The sequence below is a fragment of the Acinonyx jubatus genome, chromosome D2, assembly GCF_027475565.1.
Source record: "Acinonyx jubatus isolate Ajub_Pintada_27869175 chromosome D2, VMU_Ajub_asm_v1.0, whole genome shotgun sequence".
NCBI classification, from domain to species: domain Eukaryota; kingdom Metazoa; phylum Chordata; class Mammalia; order Carnivora; family Felidae; genus Acinonyx; species Acinonyx jubatus.
This window is the reverse complement of record NC_069393.1, coordinates 2886998-2913587: the sequence shown is the minus strand read 5'-3', so window position 1 is coordinate 2913587 and position 26590 is coordinate 2886998. Positions and strand designations below refer to the sequence as shown.

Sequence of the window (26590 nt, the reverse complement as noted above, 5' to 3'; positions counted from 1 at the left end):
TTTTGCTTTCTTCGTAGCACTTACCACTGCATGAATTACCTTGGTCCTTCACCTGCTTCCCTCCCTAATTAAATGCAGCTTCTATGACCGCAATGACTGTGCCTGTATCATCTGCTACTGTAGCTACGGAGAATCCTAGCCAAATGTGAAAGTACTTGATAGATAGTTGTATAAAGAAGATGAGAAGGTAAAAGAAGAAAGGAAATAAGGAGAGTCAGAGGAGGGAACCCATCATACCACCCCCTCTCATTCTCCTTTTTTTTAAGCTTAGTTATTTATTTGAGAGGGAGAGAGAGAGATCATGCATGTGCAGGTGCACGAGTGGGGGACAGACAGGCAGAGAGAGGGAAAGACAGAATCCCAAGCAGCCTCGACGCTGTCAGCACAGAGCCGGATGCAAGGCTCGAACTCACAAAACTGTGAGATCATGACCTGAGCCGAAATCAAGAGACAGACACTTAACCAACTGAGCCACCCAGGTGCCCCTCATTCTAATCTAGTCCCCAGGCCTAGTGCCCCTGATGTAACAGTTACTTTAATGAAAGTAATGTCCTACTCACTTTTCAGATCCCAAATCCCTAACTCCCCATTCTCTGTTACTCTCCACACTCATCACTAAGACCCACAGAGTTTTTCCTAAATTTGTCCTTATTTTCGCTCCCTCTTCTCCATCATTCTCCACAGACATCAGTCATGTCTCCGTGGAATCTTGACTTTATTACCTCAACTGCCTCCCTACTGGCTTCTCTAATTCCATGTTCTTTTGCCTTTTTAATCTGCTTTGAATAGTGTTAACCAATTTTTCTAAAACACTGCTTTTGCATCAAGCCCCTCTCCACTTCTTTACAGACTCTTGTCACCTGTTTCATCAGCCTAAATGTACTTGTCTGCCTTCTAAGGCCTTCCTTCCTACACTGACTGCCTGCTCCCTGCCCATTCGCCACAATAACCCATGCATGAGCCAAGCCATCCCCATCCAAGGGCTCTTCCTCACGGGGGCTCTCTCCCTCCTGATATCCTGAAAGGGGGCAGCTCCCACAAAGTCTTCACTGGCAGCCCCAGGGTCACTGATCGATCAGCTTCTTCTCTCAAATCCTCTACTCCAGAAAACAGCTGGATTTCTTTTACGAATGTATGTTGCCTTTTTCTCATCTTATCAAAAGAAGTGTGATGCTCCCTAGCTTTCTGTGGCTTCAGGCTGGGTGTTGAACAAGCAGTGGGAGACGATGTGATAAAGAAGTCACAGCCTCCTGGTTGAGGATCAATAGGAGTTCTGGTTCCTGGAGGACCTGCCTTGCTGCAGTCTAAGATCCTGTTCCACCAGAATGCTCTAAGACCATCATCTGACCCAAATCACAGTCTTTCTCATCATTCATATACTAAATCTCATATGTCACATTTTGCATATAACTTGTATGGAAATTTTACTTTAGGAAAAAAATGAGAAATGAGAATTTTTCACAAAGGATTTTGTTTTTGCTTTTGTTAATATATTTTTGAAAAAGAGAGAGGGAGAGAGAGAGAGAGAGCGAGCACGAGTGGGGGAGGGGCAGAGAGAGAGGGAGACACAGAATCTGAAGCAGGCTCCAGGCTCCGAGCTGTCAGCACGGAGCCCGACGCGGGGCTCGAACCCATGAAACATGAGATCATGACCTGAGCCAAAGTCAGTCACTCAACTGACTGAGCCACCCAGGTGCCCCGGGGTCTTTGTTGTTTTAAAAGGGCCTCTTCCTGTCTACCACCATCCCTTGTATTTTCCATATTTGCCTTCTCTTGAAATTGTTAAGAAAAAAAAAGACTTTCTTTACAATGAAGCAAATTGTAGTATGTGCACTCACTGGGACGTGAACTACTACTGAAATTATGGTTATAGATATCATATAGTAACATAGGAAAAATACTTTTTGACAAACCACCTGGTAGAAAAAAGCAGAATTTCCAAAATCAGTACTTACAACTAATTATAACTGTTGTCAGTCCTGAGAGATCTCAGGGTGGTATGTTCCAAGTACGAGGAGTAAAATACAGATGTCAGCACAGAATGGGTCACAAACAGAGCTCTGCAAAATAGGAATCTCAAGGGGATTCTGGCTCCCAGCTCCTTAGGATGTGACACTGATGGGCTTACAACGAGAAGGTGACTAATGATATGATGGGTTCTGTTTCCTATGCCTAGAAAGTTTTACATTCAAAGTCATGTTGCCGGGTGCGGAACACGGTCTGCAGGGCTGCACCTTTCATCTAAGTGGAGACTGGGAATATATATGGCTACATTATTAAAAAGCAGGAGGAGAAGCCAAACTTGAATAAAAAATGGTTTCCTGCAGGGGGAAGTAAGGAACAGGTTGGAGAGAGGGAATGACAGCCATACTTCTCCGAATGTACCTTGCTTTGCACATGTGATTTTGAACCAAAAATATTGTGTTACATATTCCTAGAAACAGCAACCACTAAAATAGAAGGCCAAAGGAAATAGATAAGCCCACCATGCATTGAGCTAATTGTGCGTTGAGTTGATAGTCGAACGACACCTAGGGAAATTAAAGTGATTTTAAATCTCTGGAATTTCACTTTGCATCCCAATGAACAGAAAGAACTGCAAACAAGTTTTAAGTTGCTTTTAGTTATTGCATTATTAATACTATCAATATGATTATTCTGAAACTATATATATAAAATATGGATATACCAAATATACTATTATATATAAACATACTATATACATACAGTATACATGTATATGTAGTCAAATATGCTATTTCATATATAAATATAGCTAAATGGTAGATAAAATAATTACATTAGTAATATTAAAAATCAAAGTGTTCAGTGTACAAGAAAAGATGTACAAACATAAAACTAAAAAAGTTAAGTGAAGCCATGTAATCCTAATTTGGACTGGAAATAACAGTATGAATCCGTGATATAATTTGTCTAAAAATATCCTAGCTGTGTCTATTGAGAAAGTCAAGAAATAATAACCAACCCAGTAGTTATGAATGCTGCTCCCAGAGCCCCGATTGTGGCCTCTAAATATCATTTCCTTCTAAAAGTAGCAAGGACTCCTTGCAGAAAATTCTGACTCCAGATCTGGAGCAGAAAATGTACAAGATGAGCCTGAAACCTCTTGTTACATCAGAAAACAAGGAAGCTTCTAGGTTGATGTTGAAATATTCAGAAGCCAACTGGAAAGGGCTCTCAGCCAAAGATGGGTGAATTTGAAAAAGAATGATTTCTGCAAAGAACTGAAAACACATATGTTCAAAATCTCTGACCTCATAATGATACACACACCACACTTTTTATTCGCCTTTGGAGCATACCAGAAAACCAATTATTATTCTGAAAACTGGTGCACAAAGAGAAAGAATCAAACATTTATCTTGTCCTTCATAATTGTAGCTCAGGACAATCAAATAGACATTGAAACAAAAAAAACTTTTTTTTTAACTTTAAGACACGTATTTACTTTCCCTCATCCATCACCAGTCATGGGTCACTGTGAGCAAACTGAATGGTGGCACCACACATCTCCTTGGAAAAACAACACTGTTGAATTCTGTGCCACCCTGCGCAGAACTTTGGTCTTTGGTCACAAAGACCTGCTAGAGCCCCAGGTTGCACAGCCCACAAGCCCCCATTAAAATGACCTAAGGAATCTTCTTCCTTTTTTTTTTTTTTTGTAGAAGAATTCTAGCTAAAAAAAATAATGAGGACAGTGATGGAATTCCAATATGACTGTTCTGAAACTCACTAGTGAAATAACAAAGCCAGTCAGTAATCACCAATGTAGGTAAAAAAAAGCTGATAGGGAACTTGGTGCAAAAGGGGAGGACTTTAGACACCTGAACCCAACAATCAAGCTCAACGCCACACGAGAGAGACAATAGCTATTCTTTGCTTCCTTACGTGATTCCGTAGAAAGTTACAACACTGAAGCCCTCTTGACCATAAAAATCAAACCTCAGTATAATCAAATCTCTAGATCTAACTAGCAGTTTGTGGGAAATATGTGGAAAAGAAAAAACATGACGATGACCACAAGGACACGATCAGACCAAATCTGTCAGAGAAAAAACTTGGTTTCTTCAACAATAAAAACAGACAACTCAAGTAAAAGAAGAGAGAACCTGGTGGCTAAAAGAAACCTAAAACACATTTCTAAATTTGAATAGACCACCTGTTAAAATAAAATCATGAGGAAATTAGGGGAAATTGAACACTGACTGGGTACCTGTTAATAGCAAGAATGTCTTGTCAATGTTTTTAAGCGTGATAAGGGTATTACTTTTTAAAAGTCTTTTTTTCTTTTTGAAGATAGAGCTGACATATTTATGGATGAAATAAAATGTCAGATTTGCTTCCAAATCTTCCTGTTGGGGGTGGGGTGGGTGTGGTAGGCTGAATAATGGCTTCCCAAAGATATCCATGTCCTAAGCTTCAGAACCTGTGAACGTTACCTTATATGGTAAAGGGGACTTTGCAGATGTGATTAAATTAAATGCTTTAGGATGGGGAGATGATCCTGGATTATCTGGCATGCCCGATGATGTCACCACAAAGGGCCTCAAAAGAGAGAGGCAGAAGGATCAGAATCGGAGGAGAAGGAGGTGTAATGACAGGAGCAGAGACTGGAGTGATGTGCTTTGAAGATGGACGAAGGGGCCACAAGCCAAGGATACTGGGGGCCACTAGCAGCTGAAACAGATAATGAAACAGATTCTCCCCTTGGAGCCTCCAGAAGGGAGGAGCCCAGCCAACACCTTGACTTTAGCCCAGGGAAAGTGATTACGGACTTCTGAACACCAGACCTGGAAGAGAATAAATGTGCGTTGGGTCAAGGTACTAGGTTTGTGGTCATTCATTTCAGCAGCAATAAGAAAGTACTACAGTGCCAGGGTGGATGGGGGTATAGCTGAAATCAGTATTGCCACGTGTTGAAAATTGTTGAATGTGTGTGATGTGAACATGGGGACTCATTATCCTCACTCATTATATAATTTCTCTGGTTTTGTACATGTGTGAAATTTTTCATAGTAATCAGGTTTTTTCTAAGTCTTACTGAGGGGATTTAAACCAAAAAGTCTATTTTTTTTAATTTTTTTAAAATGTTTTATTTATTTTTGAGACAGAGAGAGACAGAGCATGAGCAGGGGAGGGGCAGAGAGTGAGGGAGACACAGAATCCGAAGTAGGCTCCAGGCTCTGAGCTGTCAGCACAGAGCCGACACGGGGCTCGAACTCACAAACCGCGAGATCGTGACCTGAGCCGAAGTCGGACGCTTAACCGACTGAGCCACCCAGGCGTCCCCCCCAAAAAGTCTATTTTTAAGATGCAGTTTTCAAGTTTCACACATGTGGCTCATACCCAACTCCAGAATGTTGTACCAACATTGGTCTTGGAGAATAGAGGCTCTGAGGGGGGTTGAAATAGACCATGATACCCAAGAGTACTCCCTGTGGGATCTGGGCAACATGCTGCTTCTCTCTGAGCCCCAGCTGCCTTATATATTTGGGTTAATACCAGAGCTTACATCTCATTGGGTTACTAGGAGGCTTAAGTAAAATAATCCATTTCAAGCATTTAGTGGATTATCTGACACACAGTATCTCTTAATAAACATTAGCTCGATATTACCATTGCATGTCCTTTCCAGCTTTCCAACAAACATTTGAAAAATGTCTCAATCTGTCTCTATCCTCATTACCTCAACCCTCTAAAATGCATTTGTGACACTAGTATTTAGAACCTATTTGAATCACCCATATTCCACTTTAAAAAGCTCTTGTCTTTGTTTGACTGTTTTGTTCTGATGGTCTCCCCCAGATAATGAGCAACTCAGAGCCAGAGCGATCTTGTGAAGCCCAACCGGGAGGCTATAAAGAAATCTCTGTCCTGGGAGAATAATGGCTGGCCTCTCAGATTCCAAATCTTCTCTAGTCCCTTCCCGCAGGATGAATGCCTCTGTTCCCGGCTTATTCTGCAACATGGAAGAATCAGAACTCTCATTATCCTATGTAAACTGAACGGAGAACTTCCTTTTCCTGCCCCAAAGTTATCTCTTCCTCTGAAGCAGCCGCAAGGAAGGTCAGACCCGCTCTTTTACGAACAAATTTGTACGTGCTACTCTGTGCCAGGCTCCTTTTCAGAAGCACTGTGTTTTCTGCTAACTGGTGGCAACAGGCTCCTCGTGGGGCTTAAAGCTGGAGTCCGGGCTGATGCCCAGAGGCTACGAAATAATCGGCACTTTAAAAAAAAAAAAAAAAGAAAGAAAGAAAGAAAAAAAACGCTCCTTTTCTCTGTGCACTGAAATGTCTCAAGTCCATTTGACGCCCTGGAGTCTCCCATGTAGTTGGAACTGGGACTCGCAAGCCTATTAAACCCTTTGCATCAAAACAGTTGGGACACTGGCTTCCCAGGGAAGCAGTGGAGGGGGGGGACTGAGAAGTGCCTGCTGGCCTGGCCTCTCCTGTCACAGAAGTCACAGCACCTCAGGGGCACCTGGGTGGCTCAGTCGGTTAAGCATCTTGATCTCTGCTCAGGTCATGATATCACAGGTCATGAGTTCCAGCCCCACATCGGGCTCTGTGCTGATGGTGCAGAGCCTGCTTGGGATTCTGTCTCCTTCTCTCTCTGCCCCTCACCTGCTTGTCCTCTCTCTCTCTCTCTCTCTCTCAAAATAAATAAACTAAACAAAAAAGGTCACGGCACTTCAGAGGGACCCGCAGTGAGCCAAAGAGGGTTGTGTAGACACGTAATAAGTACGCTGATCAGCTGAGGCTGCAGTACTTTTCAAATAACTCAATGCATTTCTTAAAGAAAATGATAACATAGATTGACTGGCATTACCAGTTCATTTTATTATAATGCTAGACTGGACTTTTAAAAGCTGGCAAAAAAAAAAAAAAAAAAAAAAAACACATTGGTTGACAAGACAATGTGGCTACATGAGTTTAATCGTGCTGCCTCCCTTCTAATATGCCCAGGTTTTTCTTGGGCTTCTTATCACGGGAGTTAAGAAGAGAGAAGCATCCGGCAAACTGGGGACCCAAGTTTCTCCCTGAAAATCCACGTGGATATGAGGGGGTTGGTAAAGCCACGTCTGTCACCAGGTTTTCACTCGGCTCATTTTTCACATTTTCCGAGGACCTGAACATAAGGGATGATATTTATTTTCCCTGATAGGGAAAAATCTGTTATAAGATGGCCAACAAGACTGATAGAGAAATTTCAGTCCCAGTCCCCGACTGAAGGTTCCCCTTCCGGTTCTTCCTACCCCGTTTGCCAGGGCACCAAATTACTACCAATTTGGAATGCAGAAGCAACAGACGATAAATTGTTCCCTCCGCTTACGCTCAGGGCTCAGATCTCTGGAGACTGACCTCCTTTGAGCCCGCCCATGTAAAATACACCTCCTGTCTCCCAAGATCTCCGAGTGCCGCTTGGTTCTTCTACTGGGTGATCCAGACCAGGCTCTATAACATCCTGACGTAAGAAAAAAAAAAACCAATAGGGGCACCTGGGAGGCTCAGTCAGTTAAGTGTCCAACTTTGGCTCAGGTCATGATCTCACCGTTCATGAGTTCAAGCCCCACATGGGGCTCTCTGCTGTCAGCACAGAGCCTGCTTCAGATCCTCGGCGCCTTCCCCCCACCCCCCGCCCCTTCCCCTCTCGTGTTTCTCTCTCTCTCTCGCAAAAATAGAAAATAAAAAATAGAACATTTTTAAAAAGGCCAATAAAATAGTCTAATAGGAAAAGGACCAATAATGTTGATTTTAAAGGTTGTCCGCTTCATTTTAGGTGGTGTGGTTTTAGTGTCCGTTTTGTTGTTGTTCAATCAAACCGAAACTCTGAGGAGATACAGAAGCTGAACATGCAGGGAGAGAGGACAGCTTGGGCCACCCTGAGACCACAGGCAGGTCGGCCTCGCGCACACGAACGCGCGCCCTATAGACTCTGAATCATGCTTCTCTCCTGCTGTCATCCACTTGACTCTGCTTGGCTTGTGGGCCCTGAAGATGGCAGCTGGAGGGCTACAACTGCAGGAAATACCATTCCGCAGACATTGACACCTACATCTGTAAGGGAATGAGAAAACCCACTACGAAATCAGAACGACCGAGACAGCCATTAGCTTCAGAAAAAGAAAAGGGCTAGTTTGGGGTGGGGGTGAGGAAGGTCCTCCACGTTGGAACCTGCCTGCCAATGATTAAGCAGCCGGCTTTTCTAGCTTTTGACCCGTTGAGCCCTGAAAATACCGAGTGGTGTCTAGAGTGTCTCCTTGTTATTGTTATTAACGCAACTATTTTTTGTCAAACGGATGCTTGGCCCCCAACCAGAATCTCGCAGTCTCCGTTGGTAAGGAGATGCTAACTCCCTTGCTTGGGGCGTGGAGGAGGGCAGCTGTAGGACGGGCAAGATGCACAGGACCTCAACAGGCAAGAGAAATCGACTGATGCTTTGGGTGGGGAGGAGTGTCCGGGGGGGGGGGGGGGTGGTGTTGACAGTGATTATAAATCACATCCCCAAAGCCACCCATTCTCATATGTGGAAACCAGGCCAGCAGTGACCATGATCCATGTGATGTTGATGAGGGAGCATGAGGCAAGCTGACAGGTGCAAACACCCTCTACCCCCACCAGGTGGGATATGTGTGAGGTTCCTCGGGCACTCTTGGCTGCCCAAGAACAAAGGAAAGGGGGAAAACAAATGGTTAACTGATAGAGCTCATAGTCCCGCAGGACTTAAGTCTCCATCACCCCTCCATGGTGATGTGGGAAACAGAGGCAGAAGGAAATGGCAGACAGAACTAAATTTCCTTATAACCTGCAGCCCACTGACGGATACTTGAGGCTGGCAGAGTTAAAGTTTCCCCAGGAACTCCCCACTGTCTTAATGTTAATGCTTTGCTAGAGGGAAAAACAACCTTAGCTTGACAACAGTTAGGCCTCCAATATCCTGTGAGTCTTTAGCATAGGAAAATCTCACTGGAAACTTCCCCTGGACTTAACCTCCCCCAACTCCATAGCGTATAACCAGTATCTCCTCGTGGTCCCAGGGGCGGCTCTTTCTGCCCACGGGTCCTGTACCCGTGCTTTGATAAAATCAACTTTTTGCACCAAGACATCTTCAAGAATTCTTTCTTGACCATCGGCTCTGGACCCCACAAACCCCACTGTCACCCCCCAAAAAGCCTCATCAATGCGGTGGATTTGAAGGCACTGGAAAACCCTACCCTGACTGAAATCACTCCCAGACCGCCAATCCCTGCCCCAGGAATTCCTGCTTTTAGACCTTTGAGTAAAGAAGTGGATGTCTCCCAAATATTTGCTTAGTTTTCCCCGAAAGGGCAAGACACTGACTTGGTTTTCCTCACTGTCTCCAGTTACAATTGATCAGGATCCACCAAATGATCGTGAGGGACTTGAGGGTGGGTTGCTGAGGGGGGCCGACAGGGCTCACTTGGAACTAGGGCCCACATGCCCTCCAAGGGCGTATGGCCACAGCTCCCTGGGGCAGCCTGTCTGCTTTTCCCAAACCTTCTAGCCGCTTTCCTTCTTTCTTCTTCCTCTTGGGTTCACACGGTGCTGATACCTCAGCGTAGACTACGACAGCAACAGGTTGGCACAGCATTCACCATTTTCTTTGTCTACTTCCAAATCCCTCACGTCACGGGTACTGGGGGTGTTATCAGGAGTCAGACTTGGACAGCGAGGCACAGAGACGGAAGCCAAACGCCTGGCCAGTTTGCTTTCACGAGACTATCTCTCAGCGTGTCTGTCCCCAAGAAGACTCTTTCCTCCTAGATTAAGACTAGAGTATCTTGAGACTCAGCTAAGCTCCCATCGTCACAGCTGCTCTAGAAGGGTCTAAATGCCGACAACCCGGAAAACAAACATGGGACCAAATTCGTTCCGAAGCTGTACAGTTCCACTTGACTAAACCCTTGTAGCGCAAAGGATTCATAGACACTTACAGAAGCAGATGAAACATAACTCCAGGTGAGACCTTGCCCCTTTGGCAAGCAGGAGGGCAATGCGACTTACAGAAATACATTCCACCTTCACGCTCCAATAAACCACAAAAAGGAGCCCCTAACGAGGGCCCTGGCACCAAAGCGATACTCTAGAACAATTTCCGTCCCGTAACTGCAAGCGTGGACAAACACCATTATCAAAACAAAAGGAAACTCCACTGAATGGCAATAGATCAAGAACATTCTAGAGACAGAGCATCAATTAAAAGAGGCAGGCTTGAGTTCACTTACAGAATAGGAAGGTATATGGCGCCGTGACCAATCTGCACCAGTGAAACACATCTAACTAACCAGGGCATTCGCTTATTTTCCCATTTATAGAATAATAACTCATTTATAGAATAATAACTCAAATTGCTTTGTGTAACTGTCGTAAGTCATCATCTTGGTGACTCTCTTCTCCTCCTTAGGCCACTAAATAATTTCACAATTTCTTTAGGGGATTTTTTTTTTTTTTAAGAAGCACAACTAAAAGACCCTGTTTTTGTGATCAATGGGAGCTACAGAATTATCTTTTGAGGCTTAGCATACAATGAGGTCACATAAAATTCTCCCAGCTTAAGAAATGTCATCTTTACATCAGCAAGAACAGGGGGAAAAAAACTGCTTTCCGCCTGAGGCAGTTGTGATAAGGGATTTAGAGCCCATCCTGGTGTGAGCTCCCAGATATAATGAGATGCAACCCAGCACAGAAAGTGTCTGCAGCTCGCTGCTTGCTTCCTAGCTAATGTTCACACAGCTGTTCTATGACTCAGGCTGGCTGGGGGGTGGCCGGGTGGGGAGGAAAAAGGAGCAAAATGAGTCACAGAAAATGTTGTATGTGATATTTTGTCTAACGTACATTTTCCAAGGCTGCTGCAGAACTGGCGTCTCACGTAAAGTGAGATAAGGGCATTGAGCGAAGTCTTAAAAATGACAGCATGCTGGAAGTGAGCATCAGAAACATTCCGTGAGGAGTTTCACTTGTATTAATCATGTGTCTGAAGCTAACAGGTTCATACCATGTGAGCAAATTAAACTATCATGCAATCTTGACAATGCTTCCCTGAATTCTTAAAAAGTGTTCTCATTTTAATTAATGACAAATTGGATATCTACCTGCTGGGGTTTCCATTGATACAGCAATTAATTTTTCTTTAAGATTTCTCAACTCTCTGCCAAAAGGCACCAAAAACACTCAAGCTATCATGGTTTCTTTTGAGTTTGCAAAATTCCCCTTAGCTTGGACATTCCCTATTGATTAATTATAATTGCTTTTTAAAAAATGTGACAGGCACCTTGAAATGCACACACTCTGAAGCACACTGGCTTATCTGGTGGGCCAATGGCCACATAGGCTCACGGATAGTGGTGGACATCACCTCTGGCCAGTCTCACCTAGTGATCGCAACTGAATGTCTGTCTCTCAGTCACCTAAATGAAACAGGATAAAGAAACAGGAATCACTGGGCATCTGGCCAAGTCTTGAGCCTCCTTGAAAATTGGTTGGCTTCTTAATTGATCTCAGTGGACAGAGTGATCATATCACAGGTTTCAAGCAGAGAAACTTTGGGCTGAGCTGCACAAACCACAGTAGAATCTGCCAGCAGAGCCTTCTGTTTTGGATTATAATCAATCTCTTGTCTATTTTCTATTCTCTTAGTCAAAATCACGGTCATCCTTTTTTTCCTGTTTGCTTTTCAGGCTACTTAAAAACAGCCCCACTTCCAATTAAGCCTTTAACGTATCAATGACAAAGACAGGGACGACAGGTGACTACGACCTCCTCACAGGTATTCCCACCTCTCAGTTCTGACCTGGCAATCAAAACCTGTTTTCTCCCTGTACCCTGTCACTCTGCTCCCCAGATTCTCCCTATTAAGACCTCCCTCTTTGAAGCCCGTCACCAGACAAGCCCAGAGGGCTTCTGTTTTCCTTTCTCTTCTTCCCTTCTGTCACCGCCTTCTCCCACGCAACATTTTTGCTTCCTCAAAGGAAAATATCAGAGGAGAGAAGCAAGTGTATTGGAGTCACTTTCCTCAAAAAATGCTATCCCTGAGAGTGAGACGACTGTGGCCTGAGCTCCACAGAGGGTCAAGATGAGGTGCCCTAGAGTTCTATGAATCAGAGAAGAAATGGTACATTCTTTCCAGCCTGAGCTCTGGGTTTTCTCTGTCTCAAAAACTCCAGAACTGGCCAGACTGGTTCTAAAGACAGAAGTTTGCTCCAGGATTTTAACGTTTTGGTCCCGAAACCACAGGAGGCTCTAAACCTTTGTCATAGCCATTAACAACTCAATTACCTCTTTTCTTTCCCTCTCCGCCCGCTACAGGAGGTGCTAACAGCTGGCTAAAGGCAGGCAGCAGACAGAGTGGTGTTTGGGTAATCAACAAGGGTTGGCAGCCTCTTAGTGGAGGCCATTAACTACAAGCAAACATCTCTCTTCTCCCCATAATTTCACCAGGAAGACAAGGGGCTCTCTTCTGGCTTAATAAAATTAGGGTTTTCTTTAAATGTAATATTTGGGTTTCCTAATTTTTATGGTGTCATAGCTGCTACTAAGGTAATAATAACTAGCATTTATTGCGCCCTTAATGTATGTGGGAAACATTCTTTATCTTACTCTATTATTGATCCGTTTTCATAACAGAAAATTGGATCTTGAAGGGATTTATTGACCTAATGGCAGCCCACGGCTCAAAATCGGCCTCACTCAAACCGAGGCAATCTGGTTGCAGACTCTGCACAACCCAATGACCCAGCAATTGCACTGATAGGGAAAGATCTGTTACAAGATGGTCAACAGGACTGACAGGGAAATTCCAGTCCCCGACCGAAGACTCCCCTTCCGGGTTCTTCTTCCTGCCCCACTTGCCTCCTGGGCCAAATTACTACTAATGCGGAATGCGTAAGTAACAGACGATAAATTGTCCCCCATGCTTGTGCTGGGGACTCAGACCTTTGGAGAAGCTGTCTCCTCTGAGCCTGCTGGTATGAAATAAAACTCCGATCCACCAAGATCTCCGAGTGCCGCTTGGTTTCTCCACCAGCGATCCAGCCTGGTTCCGTAACAGCACTACTGGGTATTTACCCAAAGAATACAAAAACACGAATTCAAAAGGATACATGTGCCTCTATGTTTATAGCAGCATTATGTACAATAGCCAAGATATGGAAGTGGCCCAAGTGTCCACCGATTGATGAATGGATAAGGAAGATGTGGTATACATGTACAATGGAATATTATTCAGCCATAAAAAAGAATGAAATCTTGCCATGGGCAACAACATGGATGGAGCTAGAGAGTATAATGCTAAGTGAAATAAGTCAGCTAGAGGAAGACAAATACCATATGATTTCACTCACATGTGGAATTTAAGAAACAAAACAAGGGGCGCCTGGGTGGCTCAGTCAGTTGAACGGCTGACTCTTGATATTGACCTAGGTCATGATCTCATGGTTAGTGGGATCCAGCCCTGCCTTGGGCTCTGCACTGAGAGTGCAGAACTGCTTGGGATTCTCTCTTTTTCTCTGTGTCCCTCCCTCACTCACACTCTCTATCTCTCTCTCTCAAAATAAATAAATAAACTTAAAAAAAAAAAAAGCAACGAAATACGAGAGAGAGGAGACAGATCAAGAAACAGACCCTTAACTATAGAGAACAAACTGATGGTTACCAGAGGGGTGGGCGGTGGGGGGGGAGGGGTAGGAGATGGGAGAAACAGGTGGTAGGGATTAAGGAGGGCACTTGTGATGAGCACTAGGTGATGTATGGAAGTGTGGAATCACTATATTGCATGCCTGAAACTAATATAACACTGTATATTAAGTAACTGGAATTGAAACAAAAACTTGAAAAAAATTGAAATGTCTCGGGTTCGTTATCATTGTCAAGACAGAGAGAGAGTTTCAGGATTGTTTTTATGGTAATAACTCTGGGGGAGGGACACCCATTATATTAACTCCTGCTTCTGGGCGTTGCTGGCAGGTGCACCCAGAAGGAAAGAGTGGGTTCTGGCCCCACTTTATGGACCAGGGGTAGAGGCCAGATGGGACTCAGGTGGAGGCAGCCCTGAAGGAAAGATGCCTCATTGGAGGAGTTGGGTTTCTGGAGGCAGGAACTCTTCCTCTTTCTGAAGAGCTGTGTGGAGGCCTTTTTCAACTGATCTGAGTACTCTGGAAACTGAATTCATCATAACTGAACCTTTCAGGGGAAAAAGTTATTTCTGAGCAAAAACTGATTGAGTTCTTGGAAACTGGAAAGTATTATAGTGAATTGTAAGGCAAATGTAGATCCACAAGGCTTATTATAAATGACACCATTTACATACACATAAAAAAATGTAACTTAGTTTTATATAATAATCAGTCATCCTCAATTCCATTTCTAGTAAACTACTACATGCAGACTCAATTCCATATAAATGTGACCCATACTTTCCCTATCTTTGTTTTTCCTTCTGTTTTCCCCCTACTTTTTAAAACTTCATGCTGTCTTGTTATACTTTATGTATTATTTTTTTTCCTGCATGTTTGCCTTTATGTATTTAAGCATTATTATTTTAAGTATGCTTAAGGTTTTTCTGGTATAAGAGGAAATGAAGTTAAAAATTAAATGTAAACAATCAATGATGACATATTATATTGATCACTGATCATTGCTTCCTTCTCTTGGAAAATTAGACAATATGGCCATATTGCCCCCAAATTCAAAAGTGGGAAAATCCAATCATGAATATTTTCATAAAGGCTTTCCACGTACAGTTGGTCCTTGAACAATGGACAGCTGAAAATCCACATGGAACTTCTGACTCCCCCAAAACTTAACTACTAATAGCCTACTGTTACCTGAAACCCTTTCTGATAACAAAAGCAGTCAATAAACACATATTTTGTATGTTTTATGTACTTTATACCAAATTCTTACACTATAGTAAGCTAGAGAAAAGAAAGTGTCATTAAGAAAATCGTAAGGAAGAGGTGTGCCTGGGTGGCTCAGTCGGTTAAGTCTCTGACTGACTTCAGCTCAGGTCATGATCTCGAGGCTCATGGATTCAAGCCCTACATCCGGCTCTGTGCTGACAGCTCGGAGCCTGGAGCCTGCTTTGGATTCTGTGTCTCCCTCTCTCTCTCTGCCCCTCCCCCACTTGTGCTCTGTCTCTCTCTCTCTCTCTCTCTCTCTAAAATAAATAAACATTAAAAAATTAAAAAAAAAAAAACGAAGGCAGAGAAAATACACTTACAGTACTGTACTGGATTTATAACAAACAAAAATGAAACAAAACCCAGCACAGTGGACCAGCGCAGTTCAAACCGTGTTATTTAAAGGTCGGCACCTGGGTGGCTCAGTCGGTTAAGCCGCCGACTTCGGCTCAGGTCATGATCTCGCGGTCTGTGAGTTCGAGCCCTGCGTTGGGCTCTGTGCTGACAGCTCAGAGCCTGGAGCCTGTTTCAGATTCTGTGTCTCCCTCTCTCTGACCCTCCCCCGTTCATGCTCTGTCTCTCTCTGTCTCAAAAATAAATAAACGTTAAAAAAAAAAAATGTAAAGGTCGGCTGCATAGATACGTAGGATCAATTTGTCTGGTTTTAGAAGGGAAGTGTGGGCTTGCTAACAAAGGTATCAACCGACGGATGAAGTTACAAGTATTTCCTGTGTTGGAGAACTAACTCTGAGCAGGCAATTGAGGTGAGAAGGCGGGAAACGGACAGTTAAAAGGCAGTGTGAACAAACAGCAAGCATGTGGTAGCCAGAAGACAGAGAAATCACTGGGGGCCACGTCTACTTAAATAAAATCTGAAAGGACAGACAGGGTTCAACTCAATAGACAGCCTGCTTCTCAGGCAGGGATGAAAAGTCGCCTGCTAATGAGAGAGACACAGCTGATAGAAACAGCCCCCAGCGAGGAATGGAGGTGGATGTAGGAGGATCACGCCAAATCAGGGAGGGGAAAGAAAGAAGCTGAGAATCTCCGTCTTTCCGAGAACAGCAGAGGCAAAGCAAAAAGGGGTCAAGGCCGCGCAGAAGCCGCGAGAAAGGCACCCAGCCCACTGTGAAGGAGCGAGGTCTGGGGGTGAGAAGTAACATGTTTGAAGTGTGCCCGTTAAGAAAGCGAGGAGGAAGGCAGATGTCAGCAATGAAACAGAAAGTATGAAAAAACAAACGGAGGTGTCCACGTGTGTCTGCTTCCCTTTTCTTTGTGCCAAGAGGGGGGAGGGGGTTCCCATGGCAGCCAGTTGCTTATCCACCGGCTGCCATTTCGTTCATTCATTTCCCTCAACAGCTTTTGAAATAAGTTCAATATGGGTTGAAAATGGATTGTTCCAGGTGCACAGGAACTTCAAAATTACCTTGCATAATTTGGCATAAAGGGCATTATGTGCCGGATCTCAAAGAATTCCGTTCATTGTTCGGGGTGAGCAAGCCTCCAAGCCTGCCATGAAAGCTCGCGTCGCTTGGTCAAGTTTGGAATACACTCCTAGGATATGCAGGCTCTTAGGCTTTCAGCCATTATGCCGCCAAGGGCCATACACCTGAATAAGGCTCCTGAATTCTCCCCCCAAGTCACCAATAGCTGCTACCACATTTTCAATCCCCTCTCCTCTGCATTTTCTCACCCTGCCCCCTCAGTCTCCATGCCCTGCCTCTTTCATCGTCTTTGTGCAGTCTCAGTGTTGCCCCCTCCCTCGTAGAATTAACTCCCTTTTTCCTTTGTGGATGCGGAGACAAAGACAGCGGCTGGATGGGGTGGGTGGATCCTAAATGTGATATCTGGTTCAGTTTTAGAAAATAAGTAAAGGAATACTGTCTTCGGCACTATCTCGGGTATTTTTTATTATGTCTGAACTCATCGGTAATGAAAATCATGAGCCTGCACCCTAGTATTTGTTTCACAACTTGTGTACCTGTAATACTACCAACATCTAAAACATTTCAAGAATGAGACCGTTTTCAAGGACAAAACGTAAATGGGTAAAATGAAAAAGTAAAATATAATTCTAGAATGTTCTTCCCACACCCAAGGGTGGGTAGTAGCTGCTTCAGAAACAAGTGCCTTAGAGAGCACATCCTCAGCTGTGATTCCCATCTTCGTTACAACGTGGGCAATCGGTCGTCAACACTTGCTCTTGGTCATGACTGACAGGCTCTGAGAGCCTTGCGAGAGGCAACAGACCTTGGTCTCTGAGGCATGTCTGAGATTGTCCCCATACCAGGCACAGTTCTGTGTACAATGCTGCTTCCCCTCCAGATGGCATGCCCTTTGAGTGCAGGGACACTGCCTTAGTCTTCTGCGTGTCCTTCTTGTCTAACGCCTGTGCTGGCTTACATAGAAGGTCAATACAATTTTGCCAGATAGGTACTCTCGAACTCCGGTAAGCTGTCTGACTCTCAGTTTCCGCTGACTTCTGGCGTGAAGGCAGAGCTATCCACACAGGCAAGCTGAGAGGTAGTAGGGCGTCCAGGTAGGAAGCCACCAGGACTCTCCCTCTCTGCTCACTCCCGCTAGCTGTTCATTAGCAGAGTGAGTTCACCCCACTACCATTTCCCACCAAGTTGTCCATACGAAAACTTCAAGATAATTAGAAACTAATCATTAATGTTTTAAAAAGAAGGAAATCACCTTTAAGGGTGTGTCTGGATGGCTCAGTTGTTTAAGCATCTGACTCTTGATTTCTGCTCAGGTCATGATCTCACAGTTTCATGAGTTTGTGAGTTCAAACCCTGTGTCGGGATTCTCTGCTTAGGATTCTCTGTCTCCCTCTCTCTCTGCCCCTCTCCTGCCCACACTCTCTCTGTATTTCTCTCAAAAAAAAAGAACCAAATCTGCTTTAGAAAAATATATCAGTCTCCAAAATTGAAAGTAAATTCAGATGCAAATGATGAGTGTTTGATAGTTCTTTCTAAAGCTAAGAAGGGCCTCTAAGAAGGTATCTAACTACTTGTACGTTCAAAACAAATTTTAATGATTTTTCTCTTTTCTGATTACAAAAATATGATACGTACTCAAAGGGGAAAAAAAACACTCGAGAAACACACAAGAGCACAAGGAAACAAAAATAACCTATAATCCAGTGAACTGTACTTACAAAGTTTCATATTCAACTGCAGAAAAAAAAGATAGCAATAGAACCAAGAGATGCTAAAAAAAGGGACCGTTTCCCATTAGTCACGCATATAAGAGATTCCACAAGGTTAAACGGAACCACTACTCATAGCCATAGGGTGGAGGGCTTGGTTCACACTAGCCAGAGACACAACTTTGCCATTGGACAATAATTAATTTCTCCTGCACCATGCTTAGAGATATAACACATGGTCAGTAAAAAAGGTAACCCATCCATACAACTTTTGACTATTTCTTTTGAGTCTTTGGGAAAGACAGCTAACAGAGAATATGTAATCATTGAGACAAAGGAAATTAAAGCAAGGTTTAGCCACAAGGGAAAATCAGCCAGGCCAAAATATCACACTTAACTCTTAACCTCTGGAAACAATAAATCTGAGGGAGTAAGATTATTCTTACTCTTTAAGAGGGGAAAACTCTTTAAGAGTAGATTGTTGTTCTTGTTGTTGTTGTTTTATTCTCTTACATGCCATTAAGATTTGATGGCAAGACGAATGGATTTCTGGGGCATTATATCTCCTTAGGCTGCCTTAACTTTTTAAATCTAATAGTTAAAAATAAAGTCTCCAGATCCAATTGCTATTTAGCCATTCATTCTTGCACTAAATATAATCTTATTGAACGTTTATCACATGCCAAACAGCCGGCCACTTGGAATACAGAGCAAGTCAGGCATGGAACCCATTCTCAAGGATCTCACAGCCTAATAGAATCAGACACAAATCATTGCAACAAATTGTCGGTAGTGGGTGCCATTGTGGGTACCAAGAAGGAAGCAGGAGAAGGCCATAAAGGCTTTATAGAGAAGGAATATTGTGCTGAGCATTAAGGATGAATGTGCAGCCAGGCACTAGGTTGGAGAGGGCTCCAGGTTGAGGGGCACTAGGTTGGAGGGATGTAACAGTGAGAATAGAGAGGAAAGCACCAGGGGACCGGGTCTGTCACATGGCCATGTCACTCTGGTTGCCCCCACCCTCCTGCCTATCCAGCTAAGACAAGGGAAGGAGGAACATCCGTGAAACACATGAGCAAGGAAAAATCCTCAAATAGTATCTCTCCTTTGTACAAGGGGAAATAGGAATGTACCTGCATCTAACTTATAACTCAGATTATTTTTTTCATCAGTTCATTTTCTTGTGGAGAACAAGGTGTATTTCCCAGAGGAATGTTGGGGGTCTCTGCCTTTTGCCAACATACAGAAATGGTAAGCCGTATTCTCCCCAGTGCCTAAGTCACTCCCTGATAGTAAGGTTAGATATTAAAGGAGAGAATGTTACCTCTTTCTGATCCATAGACTTCCAGTCAATGCATTGTTACTAAAAGAGAATTTTCAAAATAAGTAGAATAATTATGAAATATGTTTATTTCTCAATTGCAAGTTTGTGTGTTTATATGAGTATGTGTACATATCCATGTATATTTATATATGTCTATATTTATTCTCACATACATTATATGAAATACAGCCTATGGATGTAATTTACAAATATATAACTTCACTATCTATTTACAATTATACTTGACTGAATAGGTATCTTGAGGATGTGAAATAGCATAATTGATATACTTTAAAGTGCATCAAATATTTTGCAGCTTTTTTTGTTTGTTTGTTTGTTTATTTTTGAGAGAGAGAGAGAAACAGAGTATGAGCAGGGAAGGGGCAGAGAGAGAGGGAGACACAGAATACAAAGCAGGCTCCAGGCTCTGAGCTGTCAGCACAGAGCCCGACTCGGGGCTCAAACCCACAAACTGTGAGATCGTGACCTGAGCTGAAGTTGGACGCTTAACTGACTGAGGTATCCAGGTGCCCTTAAATATTTTGCAGCTTTAACATAGTTTGATAATGGAGTGCATGGGTAGCTCAGTTGGTTAGGTGTCTGACTCTCAGTTTCTGCTCAGGCCATGATCTCATGGTTGGTGAGTTGGTGAGTTCGAGCCCCGTGTCAGGCTCTGTGCTGACAGCTCAGAGCCTGGAGCCTGCTTCAGATTCTGTCTCTCTCTCTCTCTCTCTCTCTCTCTCTCTCTCTCTCCCCCCCCTCCCCCACTTGCACTCTCTCTCTCTCAAAAATAAATAAACATTAAAAAAAATTTTTAATTAAAAAATTAAAAAAAACTGATAGCACACAAAACCATGGTTAAAACCACATTTTGAAGAAAAACCTTCTGAATTTTTAACAGCACTCAAATTTAGAAGGGGATTTCTTTTCTTTTTTCTTTAACTCAGATCATTAAAAGGCAAATCTTTGTTTGAATATATACTAAAAGCCCCCATTTAACATTTGCCTGTTTTGTGTTTTGTCCTACAAGGTATCCCTTTGAACTGCAGATAGAATCGGATACTTCCTAACTTCCTTATTCACTTGACTTTCTTGATAGAGAATGGGACCTTGAGCCCAACCTCTTTCGTCTCAGCGTAAACTCAGATGGTAACAAAGATACTGTCATTTAGACTTGTCTCCCAGATCATGACTGGCCAGATCCAAATCTCGCTGTTGCACGGGTCATAAATTCTATACGTTCTAATGGGAAATGAGCGACCTATTCAGTTCTCAGCCACTTTCACTTTGAAATCCGGGTGAGACCAAGAGATGCTACAGATGGTTGTAAGTAAGTAACAAAGACTTCTGTCAGCAACTATTGCCTTGCTTTGGTCAACATCCTGCAGTATTCACTGAGCGGCCGCCGAGACGCAAACCGCTTCGGACCCCGACAACTGGTTTTGAGTTTCAAGACGTCGGTTCTCCGGGGAAAGAACCGGGACTGTACGGGATCACTCCTCAGGCCCGGTGGGGAGGACGCTTCCGTTGTAGGAGGGAGAGAGCTTCTCCAGCACCCAGTCTGGCCTCCTGCTCTGAGGCACCTGCGCACACCTGGAGATGCACCCAGCCTCTCTGCCTGCTACTCTGCCTGCCGCTTGCCGCTTTCCCTCCCAGTCCAGTGCTGCTGTGACGCCAGTTCAAACAGATCTGCGCCAGGCCTCCTGACAGCTTAAAAGAGCAAAGGAAAGGGCCCTCGAGAAGCAGGCTGTTAGGATGGGGCAGCTACCACTCTGGTCATTTGAGGCTGCTGAAGGAGCCTAAGTGACGAATGTATGTGAGTCCCGTGTCCACATGGCCGGAGAGGCAGGGAGAGAGGCAGAAGATGACGGAAGATGGGACTGCGGTGCCTATAAATTCGTTGCATTCACTCAGCCATTAACTCACCAAGTATTTGTTGGGTACCCTTAACACTGTTCAGCGCCGTCAGATCACGGTGGACACATTCTGAACAAGGCAGACATCTGCACTACCTGTTGTTAAGCACTTTGAAAGCAAAGAGTTCAGGGCAAAAGCACATTTTGGGAGTCTTCGGGAGTCATGGAAGTCTTCAAAGAGGAGACACCTAAAACGTGAAGGATGAAAAGATGTAGACAAATGAAGGGAGGGTGGGACAGAGTGGGGGCGGAGCAGAAGCAGAGAGGGGGCGGAGCAGAGGCGGAGCAGGGGGCGGAGCAGAGACAGGCAGGGGGCGGAGCGGAGGCAGAGAGGGGGCAGAGCAGGGGGCGGAGCAGAGGCAGAGTAGAGGAGGGGCGGGGCAGAGCGGGGCGGGGTGGGGGGAGCGGGTAGAGCAAGGGCAAAGCTGGAGTGGAGCTGGAGGCAGAGTTGGTGTGGAGGCTGGGGTGGGTGGGGAAGGGGGGCAGCCACTGGTGCACCTGCAAGGGGAGGGGGCGGTGAGAGCCAGTGTGCCCAATATGCCAGCGTGCCATGGCGAGGACACTGGCCAGTCTCAGGCCAGAGCTTCTGACCCTCCTGAAGATGACTTCAAATCCCTACATATTGGGTTGGACTCCTTAGGTCAATGGGATCTAATACCAGTAATTTCACACGGCTGAACCTAATACTTCCCCGGATAACTTCCCTTGACCATTTCCCTGTCTAAATTAGTGTCTCCACCGGAAAAAAAGCACAGTAGCATTGAGAAACACAAGAGAATCAGTACGAGTAGGACAGTGGCAGGGTGATGACGGATGCTGCTGCTGAAGGACACACAGAGGCCACTTGGAAGAGTGAGGAGCCACACTTTATCCTCAGGCTTCATCCTTAAGATGAGAGGGATGTGCAATGACCAAATTTGTATTTTAAGATGCTCACTCAAGACCACTTGGAGAATGGAGTGGGAAGGGCAACACAAAACAGAAAATCAAAAAGTGGCTACTATGGTCCTTCAGCGGGAGAAGACAGATCCATACTAGCAGGGGGAGGGGGAGGTGGGCTTGAGGACACAAAAGGGGCCCCCTGGCAGCACTCAGGGGACTCTGTGACTCCGAGGGGGAGGTGAGGGCCCGGGGAGTGAGCTTGAGTTGGTGATGCCCCACAGGCAGCCAGGTTCAGGTCCCAGGACTGGTCCAGGTGGGTGATGGGCCGTACTCTGGGCCGGATACAAAGCAGGGGAGCTGGCTTGGAGGGAAAAGGATGAGTTCTGGGCATGTCTGTTCACTCAGTTCCAGTGAAGAGGCGAGAGAAGGTCAGGAGCAGCAGAAGGAGGAGGGAACTAAAATTTTCTGACTGCCACCTAGGTGAGGGCTTTTTCCCTGCTGTTCGGTAAAACCCACACCTTAACTCCAGAGGACAGGTACCTTCCTTTAGCTTTACAGCTACAGAGGCTGACGGTGAATGTTGACTGGAGGTGAGGGAATTGGATAAACTGCAGAGCTGCATTTTATTTTATTTTTTTTTAATGTTTATTTCTTTTTGAGAGAGAGAGAGAGAGAGAGAGAGAGAGAGAATGCACAATCAAGACAAGGGCAGAGAGAGAAGGAGACACAGAATGTGAAGCAGGCTGCAGGCTCTGAGCTGTCAGCACAGAACCGGACTTGGGGCTCGATCTGACAAACAGTGAGATCGTGAGCTGAGCCAAAGTGGGACGCTTAACCAGCTGAGCCACCCAGGTGCCCCTGTAAAGCTGCATTTTAAATGGGCGTCTCTCTACCAACGCCCAAGCTCCTACAATTCCAACCTGCTGCCCAGTAACCTAGCGGAACGAACAATATGTGTGGTGGTTATGGCTAAACATGGTAGCCGGATGAGATCCACAAGGCATGTGCTGAAACGTGCCTTGGAACCTGTGGGGGAGGGGAGGCCGGACTCAGAGCAGTGCACCTGACCCAGATGAATATCCTCCTTTCCAAGGAGGGAAGACATTTCCTTCGAGGATGCCCATACCTGCATGCCCTCCTTAACCCCACACTACCCGCTACCTTGGTGTAGCCTCTCCATGTCTGGAGGCAGGGAGCTATCAGTCAGTGGTTGGAAGAACTTGTTTTGCAAGCTTTGGAACAAATCCCATAGTACCTTCCTTGCCCTGCAGAACTCAACTCAGCAAGGCAGCCCCTCCCAGAATCCCTTAAGGGAGAAGTATTTTGCCGACGGCATTATCTCAGCTGACAAAGTTTTACGGCATAGTGTATTTAAAGAGTTATTTACCAATTTCCAAAATAGTAGCAAAACGGTCTCCATAAAGCTAAGTGACTCCCAGGGAAGAAAGTACACATTACATTCTCATACTTGTTTCCTTAATTAGGAACAGATCCTGGTGGCTGGGATTTATTTTCATGAGCACACATCCACAAAAATGAGAAACATCTTGACACGCTGCAACATCCATAATGTTTCTCAAATCTCAATTCCTAATTGGGTTTAAAAAAAAAAAAAGCGACCACAAATTTTCACGCTGGTTTTGATTCGGGATTCAAAACAGAACCTCAGATATGTATTTCTTATGTTGTTCCAAAACGTGTATAAGCTGGGTCGAAATCCACTTCAGACATTAAAAAGAAAAGAATTAAAAAAAAACAAAAACAAAAACAAAAAACAGACCAAGGCATGAATTTGGAATTTAACATGGCAAAGAAGATTCTTCTTATGGAACATGGAAACTAACTTGTGATCTCCCCCACTTTTAAAACATCTTAATCTATTTACTTTTTATAAAGAGGAGAAAAGGGCTAGGACATGTTTATATGGCACCTGCTTCAATCCTCTTAGAGGATTCCAAGGGCTCCTTTGGGTGTGTTTTTTCTTTGTCAACTCATTCCACAAATGGGCTAGCCTTTTTCTCTGCTCTCACTAAATTCCCTTTACAATTAAGAATCCAGATGAACCATGGAGTCTGTAATGTAGAAATTCTTCTCCTTACCTACGCAGTTTATCCTCAAGGATTTCCATGTACTTCGTAGTATTCTCCTTCACACTCGTTTCTGCAAAACAAAAACCCGAAGTTGATGCAATTGTACGCAAAGATTGAACACAGCCCAAAAATGCTCGACTAAAAGCCAAAAACCCAAAGGATCGCCGTCAGGCCGATAGCGATGATCACATCCTAGGTTTGGAAAACACTCGAATGCACTGAGGCGGCTGCCTGGAGCGAGGTGCTGGAAATGGTCTGAGGCCTTCAGCATCTCTGCCGGAGATGAAGCCTGGGGGCAAGGTCACCATGCCACGCGTGGCATCTGGCAAGACAGCTCATTTGGTGTCTGGAATGGAAGCCGCTGTGTTCTGTGCGTTTTCCCCTTTCCCACCTGGTGGCCAAGAGCTTGGGTGCAGAGTATGAAGAAAAGACCAGAAAGAGGAACAAGTCCCGTCCTATGGACGAAGCAAAAAAACCTCACCAGCGGTAGCATGGGATTGCTGCCCCTTTAACTGAGGAATGCATGGAAACGTGATCCTGACAGTAGCTGACATCAGAGGCTTGGCTTCCAAAGCTGGGAGATCAGTGGGCTCCTCGAGAGAAACTCAGAGCCTCGTAATCAACAAATGTTGAAGGAACAGATGATTGTTATTCCTCCCGTGGATCAAAGAGGCACTTTACCAATAAAAAGAAACTTGGTACATTTTGGGGCAAGCCCTGGTGGCCTGTTTCCTCCTCTGGGGAACGAACATGCCTTCCTCTGAAGGTGACCGCTGACGGAGATGTGAATATGAAGTGCCCAGAAGAGCAGGTGGCAGCAGAGAAGCCCCCAACAGATGGCAGCTGTCATTGATGTTATTGCCATTTCTATCATCACTGTTATTATTGCTAAGGTGGACTTTATTATTTTTTTTAATTTTTTTTAACGTTTTTATTTATTTTTGAGAGAGAGAGAGAGACAGAGCATGAGCAGGGGAGGGGCAGACAGAGAGGGAGACACAGAATCCGAAGCAGGCTCCAGGCTCTGAGCTGTCACAACAGAGACCGACATGGGGCTCAAACTCACAGACTGTGAGATCGTGACCTGAGCTGAAGTTGGATGCTCAACCGACTGAGCCACCCAGGCACCCCTATTATTATTTTCATTTCACCCTTTATTCTCAAAGGTAATTCATGCATGACACTCTAAAGCTGGGGGATGTGGAAAGCAGAAGTCCTATTGCCTGAGCCTCTGCCTAGAGGGCTCTCGGGATCTTATTTTTGCCAACATGTATGTGCAAGGGTGAGGGACAGAGGGTATATTTGGAACTGGAAAACGTACCTTGAAATTCCTCATAAAGAAACCAAATATTTATACAGAAACTAAAACAAAAGTTCTGGTTCATCAGTTCATAATAGATAAAAACAGAAATGTACGCAATGAAAGCAACTATTTAAGTTGGTGTCCTATCGTGTTGACTTATGTCGGTCTCATTTACAAGTTAACCTGTGTCGAGTTTTTTCTCCAAATAAATTAGCTAAATATTTGTTTTCAGCACCTACTATGTGGCAGATGCTACATGGGGAATAAGTTGTGGTGATATGGTTCCATGTAGCTGAGATCTGCTCACTGGTTCTTCTGGAGCAAGTACTGCAAAAACTCAGAATGTCCCAACCAGAAATGCTCTGTTTCACATTCTATACTTATTTTGTGCCATGCGCTTTTCTAAGCCCAGGGGGTAAACTAGTGAACAGAAGCAATAAAGATTCCTGCTTATGTAATGCTTAATTTTGGTAGGGGCAGGTAATAATTAACATAAAAGTTCCATAGAATACTTAGAAGGTAGTAAGTACTACGAAGCAAGAGAAGGGGATCAGAACGGGGCAGCAGAGTGGCCAGGCACCACTGGGAAGGTGACATTTGAGTTAAAGCATGAAGAGGGCGGAGAGGAGCACATAAGCAGCCATACTGGGAGGAGCACAGTAAACGGAAGGAACAGCTAGTCTAAAGATTCTAGGGCAGGAACATACGTGAGTCCTCCAGCAAAATCTGGAGATGTTCTCTGGAAAAAAGAGTAAGGCAGAGAAATAGGCCACCTCCAATCATGTAGGCCACTGTGGCAGATCACATTTCCAGCACATGGCCACAGTCCTATTCCTGGTCCCACACACTAGTCCAGAACTTGGCCACTCCCCATCAAGCAGTGAAATCTGTCTCCCTCCTCTTGAATCTGAACAGGTTATGACATTACAACCAATGGAGAATGGCAGGAAGGATGCTCTTTAACTTCTGAGGCTAGGGTCCAG

The 26590-nt window shown here is 44.5% G+C and overlaps 1 protein-coding gene across 5 annotated transcripts in view; it reads right to left on the bottom strand.

Annotated features, from left to right (window-relative positions):
- DISC1 (DISC1 scaffold protein) overlaps positions 1 to 26590 on the bottom strand; it is a 353788-nt gene that overhangs the window by 53489 nt on the left and 273709 nt on the right. For all 5 annotated transcript variants that reach the window (XM_053207444.1, XM_053207445.1, XM_053207446.1 and 2 more), the window contains one exon: positions 24314 to 24374. In XM_053207444.1, the coding sequence (XP_053063419.1) occupies positions 24314 to 24374 (61 nt within the window). The remainder of the gene's footprint in view (positions 1 to 24313; positions 24375 to 26590) is intronic.